This window comes from Suricata suricatta, chromosome 14 (assembly GCF_006229205.1).
Source record: "Suricata suricatta isolate VVHF042 chromosome 14, meerkat_22Aug2017_6uvM2_HiC, whole genome shotgun sequence".
Classification (NCBI taxonomy): domain Eukaryota; kingdom Metazoa; phylum Chordata; class Mammalia; order Carnivora; family Herpestidae; genus Suricata; species Suricata suricatta.
Window position 1 is genome coordinate 61101962 of NC_043713.1, and position 7875 is coordinate 61109836.

Below are 7875 nucleotides of genomic sequence, written 5' to 3' on the forward strand. Positions count from 1 at the left end.
TGTGCACAGCGCAGCTGCGTCAGTTGGGCGCGTGGCGTTTGTAACGGCGGTTGAAGTCAAGTAGTGGCATTGAGCAGCAGCTCAGCTCACCATGGTAAGGCCCCGAGTCCCAGCCCTCATTGGTGGGACCCTGGCCACCCTCGCTGCGAGGAGGCCCAGGCGGGAGGGAGGATGAGCCCGCCACGTGAGGCCCCTGGGTGGGGCAAGACTGGGACAAATCCTAGGACTGGGGCCCCGTGGGGCGGGGGGCGTCAGGGGGCTGGGATGGGCTCGGGAGGCCCAGAGCTGCCCAGACGAACAAGATGGTCGTCCTCTTGCTTCTTCTCTGGGTGTGTGAACCCCGAGAGCAGCGGCGACCTGCATTGTGGTGGTGCCCGGGGTGGGCAGGTGCAGATGGCTCTTCGAAAACTGTGCCTTTACGAGCCAGGTTGGCAGCCAAGTGGCCTTGACTCAGTCTCTGAGAACAGCCGTGTTGGGTTCCTGAAGCCTGGAAGGTGGTTCTCGAACGTTGACATCCCTATAGTATTTATGTACTTTATTTTCTTAAATGTATGTTTATTTTTGAGAGAGTGCAGGTGGGGGAGGAGCTGAGAGAGAGGGAGTCACAGAATCCCAAGCAAGCTCCAGGCTCTAGGCTCTGAGCTGTCAGCACCAGAGCCGGGCGTGGGGCTGGAATCCATGAACCGTGGGATTATGACCTGAACTAAAGTCCCACACTTCACCAACTGAGCCACCCCAGGTGCCCCTACAGTATTTATTTTTATAGAGTTTGTTTTGAGAGAGAGAGAGAGAGAGAGAACACAGTGGGGGAGTGGGGGAGAGAGAATCCCAAGCAGGCTCTGCACTGTGAGCACCAGCCAGATGCAGAGCAGGGACTCACAAACCATGAGCTCATGACCTGATGGGAAATAAAAAAATCATGCTTAGCCATTTGAGCCACCCACGCTCGACATGGTCATCTCTACAGCGTCACAAATTAGGACTCTAAAAAGCCGTTGTTTATATGGCTTATCTCCATAGGCATTTGTCATGTGAGAAATTAAAAACAAGAAACTTCACAAAGATTTATTTACTTTAAGGCAACACACGTTAACGTAAATACCAAATATCCAAGGTGAAATAGCCATAGTTTGTTGGCTCTTTCAAGGAAAATAACATTACATGAGAAAAGCAGCTAATTCAGCTGGCAACTCAAAGCACACCGTGCTGTTTCTTAAAACAGCTATATTCCAGCAGGTGCACAAGTGCTCTGTGGATACTTCTGTTTTGTCACAGTACTTGAGGGTGAAGGTTTTATAAAATAATCATTTTTTGCTTCATCATGAATATTCTGAAATGAAATTGACCTTTTGTTGTTGTTCTTTTTACTGTATGTGCATAAGGGCAAAGCATCTAATGAACACTGGTACAGGTTGGTGCCACTACCCTGATTTGTGCTAGGACATTAGCAGTTTTCCCCACTTTTTTTTTTTTTAAGTTTATTGTTTTGAGAGAGAGCTGCGAGAGAATCCCAAGCAGGTTCCACAGTGTCAGCGCAGAGCCCAATGCGGGGCTTAAACTCATAAAAGGTAAGATTGTGACCTGAGCTGAAGTTGGCGCTTAACTGACTGAGCAACCCACACGCCCCAGTTTTACCCACTTTTGGTTATGCACCATCCATGCAAATGTGAACACGATGAATAGGGCTGGTCACCTCAGTCCTACTGTGAAGTTGCTGGAATTTCCATGTACCCTAAAGAGGTCTGGATCTCTAGTGGCCTGAGAAGGTCAGTGGTTACTTTGAGGACTGCCGCTGGGTAGGGAATCAGTAGAAACAATCGATAGGAGGAAGGACAACTTTATTATAAAGTAAAGGAATGAGGAGAGCAGAAGGGTCTGTATATTTGTTGTCTGGAAGTTGAGGCTTCTGGGAATGTAGGGAACAAAGTGATTTGCTAAGAATATGAAGAGCGCAGTTGGGCTGGAGCTTGAAAAGAAAGAAGCTGAAGATAAGGCTGAGTAAAGAAAGAGACGATCTTAATGATCCAGGTGAGGTTGGCGATGAATTAATGGCTTTCTCTTGAAAGCTAGGAACGATTTTTCTGACTGCGTTTCATTAGTTTGATTGGATAATCAAATGGAAGTGGCCTTGCAGGTCATGTAGCACACTAGCCCCCATTTTGTAAAAGCAGAAACTGAGGGATTTTTGCAGGGTACAGAGCTCACTGTGATCATGCTAGGGTTGAGTCCGTAGAAAACCAAATCAGGCTGTGAAGGATATAGGCTGCCTGGATTTAAGTAACGCTAAATGAAAAACACTGATCTGTAAGTAGTGTGATTGTGTGGATCGCATAAGACTTCCCAGAGGGTTGATGAATTTCTTCTCTGAAGGAGTGTATTCCTTGTCATTGGAGTTCTTTCTGGAACTGAATACTTCCTTCTGTAATGAATTGTCGTGGCATTGGCTGAATCTCTCTGCTCCTAATTTCAGATTTGGTGCTTATGTAATTAAAAACGGGACTTCGGTGGCACCTGGGTGACTCGGTTCCGTAAGCATCCAACTTCAGCTTAGGTCATAATCTCGCAGTCCGTCGTTTGAGCCCCGAGTCAGGCTCTGTGCTGACAGCTCAGAGCCTGCCCTGCAGCCTGCTTCTGACTCTGTGTCTCCCTCTCTCTCTGCCCCTCCCATGCTCATGCTCTGTCTCTCTGTCTCTCAGTAGTAAACATTAAAAAATTATTAAAAATAAATTCCAAACTTAAAAAAATAGGACCTCCAAGTGCTGGGTTTTGTATATTAGGATTTAGGGTAGGTGGGGCACTGTGAATTTCATTTGATCTCTTCTATGTATTTGTCTAAGATAGGAAAAGTGATTAATGACTGTACAGATATGTTAATGGCAGGAAAGCTATGATACAGTCAAAATAGGTACTTGGAGTCTAAGGAAACTACCAAAGGACAGTGCAGTGTTGTAGCAGTTGTGATGTCTGGTAACCATTAACTCCTAGCCTTGAGGTGAAAGGAGGGAGTGGTTACTAGAAGTTGAGAAGATAGCTTTATAAAGAACACTGAGCACTAAAAGTTTGTGGCCTTGAGAAACAATTTCAGGGAGCCCATGGCAGTCTGGCAGGGAGGAAGCACCCTGACCTCACTGGCCACTAACCTCCCAGTCTCTTGCTGATGCCTGCCATGGCTAATGCAAACAGAAGCCAGATGCAAGGAAGCCCCTTTAATGCAGTCCAGATGGGTCAGCCTCCCTGAGCACAGCCCCGGATAGAGAAAATAGAGGGTCGATGTAGATAGGCAGATGGAAGACGCACCTATGGACACCACCGGCACCTGGGCCATGGTGACCTGTGTCCAGATCCACATTTCCTTCCCTGAGTCTATTACCTGTTACATTATCCTTGGGTAGGACACCATCAGAAACTAAGAGCTATATTCTCCTTAGAGAGTAACTGTGGCTAGACAGAGGGTGGAGATTACTATTGACATTACATGTATGGTAGCCAACACTTCTGTGTAGGGTCTGAGTCCAGCTCTTAGTGGCTAGGGTGGTTTAGAGCACCTCAGGTTTCATAGGAACAGAAGGTCATATAAGCCTTCTGGGAAAGATCTGGAAAAGGCGTAGACACTGAAATACATTTATATGTACACATATATACAAACATATATATGTATATACACACACACATAATATATACATATATGTAAAATTATGTTTTACATGCCATTTAGCATTGGTTCCCTTGAAGACAAGGGGATCTCAACCTTTATGACCTTTATGTTCTGGTTCCCAGCGCGAGTGCATCTCTATCCACGTGGGGCAGGCAGGTGTCCAGATCGGCAATGCCTGCTGGGAACTGTACTGCCTTGAACATGGAATTCAGCCCGATGGTCAGATGCCAAGTGACAAAACCATCGGCGGTGGGGATGACTCGTTCAACACGTTCTTCAGCGAGACTGGGGCTGGCAAGCATGTGCCCAGAGCGGTGTTTGTGGACCTGGAGCCCACCGTGGTCGGTAGGTACTCAGGCACCTGGGCGGCCTTCCTGGGAGAGTGGGAGAGCCTCCCTGAAGCCCCGTACATGCCCCCTGTGCTCCTTTCAATCCTTTGTGCAGAAAGGACGGGATGTACAAGTACATGCCTGTGGTATATCAGGTGAGACACTGAGGCCCCAAAGTTCAGAGACCCTGATGTACAGGAAGAAGATAGGCTGGTAATGGATTCACTCCCGGCCACCCCAGCCCCAGGCAGGTGGTCGTGTAGACTCCACCTGCAGGGTGCCCAGGCACTGGTCCCGCCTTAGTGCTGCGCATGCCATAATGCTGCTGCGTGGGAATCTTGACTGCACCTGACATAGAAAGGTAGGTAGAGAACATCCGTTGGGTTCCTCCAGATTAGAAGCCTGAGGTGGCTGCCAGGGAGAGCTGCAAAGAGAGAGCACCTTCAGTGGCCACCCAGGCGAAGACAGACTGTCACCTGAAGCCTGTGAGAGGCAGGTCACATAGGGTGCCCTGCTGGGACTGGCCGGCAAAAGTCATGCTGACCTGGTGACTGTCTAGTACGTGAGCGAATTTTTAGGTGCACACTGGGAGGTAGCTCTGGATAGGAGGACGTATGTCTGCACGTGCAGAATGCCCTGTGTGCGGGAGTGGTGCTTTCCCGCCTTTGGGAAGAGTCAGATTGGAATTTGTACCTCCAGTTGACTTTACCTGCAGAGCCATCGATTGCTGATGTGGTCTGCGTATTCACGCAGAGACGTTTTCTGTGAGACCCTGATGCCGCTGACCCGCAAGGCACGGCTCGTGCGTGGTCGATCCAGACGGTCCCCTGACCGCTCCCTCTTGGTGAGTTAACAAGGGGCCTTAAAGACCCTCGGCCCGCGTGTCCTCTTTGCAGATGAAGTGCGCACAGGGACCTACAGGCAGCTCTTCCACCCAGAGCAGCTGATCACCGGGAAGGAGGACGCAGCCAATAATTACGCCAGAGGCCACTATACCATCGGCAAGGAGATCGTGGACCTGGTGCTGGACCGCATCCGAAAACTGGTAAGGGGGTCCGAGAAGGCTTCCTGTGCACGTTGCCCTGGACGGGAGGGTGTGCAAGGGTGGCCACCAGGAGGGCCCTTCGGCAAAACCCCAGGCCAGAATTTGAGTCCCCGCTTGCCTTCGCGTGCGGCTTCAGTGCATCCGTCCATCTTTAACGCCTGCCTAGCTTTGCTCCTGAGTGTCCTGCACGTGCACTGTGGACGATTTGAGTGCGTATCACCCCGCAGAGGCCAAGAAGGGAGTGTGGCGTGGTGGAGGTCGGCGGTGTGGCTTCTGCAGCGCTGACTCCCGGTCTCTGGTTTCTCTCAGGCGGATCTGTGCACGGGGCTGCAGGGCTTCCTCATCTTCCACAGTTTCGGGGGCGGCACCGGCTCTGGGTTTGCGTCCCTGCTCATGGAGCGGCTGTCAGTGGACTATGGCAAGAAGTCCAAGCTGGAGTTTGCCATATACCCAGCCCCGCAGGTGTCCACGGCCGTGGTGGAGCCCTACAACTCCATCCTGACCACCCACACGACCCTGGAGCACTCCGACTGTGCCTTCATGGTGGACAACGAAGCCATCTACGACATCTGTCGGCGCAACCTGGATATCGAGCGGCCCACGTACACCAACCTCAATCGTCTGATCGGGCAGATCGTGTCCTCCATCACGGCCTCCCTGCGATTTGATGGGGCCCTGAACGTGGACTTGACGGAGTTCCAGACCAACCTGGTCCCCTACCCCCGCATCCACTTCCCCCTGGCCACCTACGCCCCGGTCATCTCGGCCGAGAAGGCCTACCACGAGCAGCTGTCTGTGGCCGAGATCACCAATGCCTGTTTCGAGCCGGCCAACCAGATGGTCAAGTGTGACCCTCGGCACGGCAAGTACATGGCCTGCTGCATGTTGTACAGGGGGGACGTGGTCCCGAAAGATGTCAACGCAGCCATCGCCACCATCAAGACCAAGCGCACCATCCAGTTTGTGGATTGGTGCCCGACTGGATTTAAGGTAGGACTGGGTGATGCTGAGTGGTGTTACCTGTCAGCAGGCAGCCGGCCAAGCACGGCATGTCCTTGGTGGGGATGCCGTGTTCCGTGGCAGCCAGCCCCTTGGTCACAGATTAGTGAGCCACAGTGGTGCCACTGGGACTTCCTTCCTGAGTTATCACACTATATATCTGTGTGAGAATTTTTTTCTTAACAGAACAGGAAGTTTTCAGAAGGACGTTTGTTCCCTCTTTTGATTGAAAGAATTGGTGTGGGAAATGTAGTTGGACTTAGAAATGTAGGATTTTCAAGGCATTTTGATAATTTATGTGGATACTTGAAATGAGGGTATCACTATCACATTACTGTCACTAACTCCCACTTGTTCTGCAGGCATATAGATTGAACCCAATTTAAATGTCCCATCTAGTGTTTGATTTAAAGAAAAATGGTCGTGGACGTGTTTGGGAAACAAATGGCAACATACTCATTTCTCTTTTCGTACGATTGGCAAGTTTGGCCAGAGTTTGCCTCCAGCACGGTTTGTGCCAAGCTTCCAGCTGATACAGGGTAGGAAATTTGCTGTCGCTCTTCAGCTTTGCCCAGCACTTGAACACTAAACCCTGTCGATGCTTTCCATCTGGGAGAAGGTGGTTCCTTCTGCCCTGCTTTCCGCGCGCTGCCTCTGCTGGCTCCGACCTCACTGCTTCTGGTGGCCTTGCTGCAGTGGGTCCTTAACTAGCCCTTCCTACTCTGGGTTCAGGAGTCGGCACAGTTGGCAGACCGGCCACGTAGTTTTGTAAATAAAATTTAATGTGAACACACCCACACGTGTTCATTGGTGTGTTGTCATGGCTGCTTTTGTGCTACAGGGACAGAATTAAGTAATTGTGACAGAGACCACGTGGCCCACCCAGCCTAGGATGTGTGCTATCATGCTCTTTTTCGACAACGTTTGCTGCCCCCGGCTGTAACTGACCCTGTGTATCGCTGCCCAAACCTCTGGTAGTGTTGTCCCCTGGGTTGGAAACTTAGAATGCCTCCCCTGTGGTCCCAGGACTCAAATATCACCCCTTTCTCCTACTTGGCGCACACATAGGCTGCCTCCTGTTGCAGTAGTAGCAACAGTCCTAGGACCTCTGACAGTGTGCCTGTCGTCCTGCAGGCACAGGCTGGCGCGTTTGGTGGGAGACCCGGAGGCATGAGCTCCCCTGTTCCGTGAATCGAGTGGAAAAGGTCTCGGCTCCAGAAATGAATCCCCACTTTGTAGATGCCTGTGGGGAAAATAACATGAAGGATACAAAGCAGTGTCCCTTTTTAGAAGAAACAGCCCTGTTACCTGAGCACCTATCACACGTCTCAGTTGCTGGGACACAGCCCTTCAGACCGCTTGGGACGGAGCCAGGAGCCAGGGCACCTTTTCCAGGTTTTCCTTGCCTGGAACCCAGCACCCTGCTCACCTGACCCCTTGCCTGGCACAAAGAAGGCACCCGCATGGCTTCTGTTTCCAGGAAAGCAGCTACCGTTTCTGGGTTTGACCCAAGTCTCACGGACTGTTTTCTTCCGCTTCTCTGGCAGGTGGGCATCAACTATCAGCCACCCACTGTCGTCCCTGGAGGGGACCTGGCCAAGGTGCAGCGGGCCGTGTGCATGCTGAGCAACACTACCGCCATTGCCGAGGCCTGGGCCCGCCTGGACCATAAGTTTGACCTCATGTATGCAAAGCGAGCCTTTGTGCACTGGTACGTGGGGGAAGGCATGGAGGAAGGGGAGTTCTCCGAGGCCCGGGAGGACCTGGCAGCTCTGGAGAAAGATTATGAAGAGGTGGGTGTGGATTCCGTGGAAGCAGAGGCTGAAGAAGGGGAAGAATACTGAATG

The 7875-nt window shown here is 51.2% G+C and overlaps 1 protein-coding gene across 2 annotated transcripts in view; it reads left to right on the plus strand.

Moving 5' to 3' along the window:
* Nucleotides 1-7875, plus strand: part of LOC115277962 (tubulin alpha-3 chain) — an 8271-nt gene continuing 396 nt past the window's right edge. The window contains exons 1-5 of one of the 2 annotated variants that reach the window (XM_029922381.1): nucleotides 1-94; nucleotides 3778-4000; nucleotides 4881-5029; nucleotides 5339-6019; nucleotides 7576-7739. In XM_029922381.1, the coding sequence (XP_029778241.1) occupies nucleotides 92-94; nucleotides 3778-4000; nucleotides 4881-5029; nucleotides 5339-6019; nucleotides 7576-7739 (1220 nt within the window). In that variant the 5' untranslated portion in view covers nucleotides 1-91. Of the gene's footprint in view, nucleotides 95-3777; nucleotides 4001-4880; nucleotides 5030-5338; nucleotides 6020-7575; nucleotides 7873-7875 lie in introns of those variants that run through there. The other variant, XM_029922380.1, reaches the window with a different exon arrangement.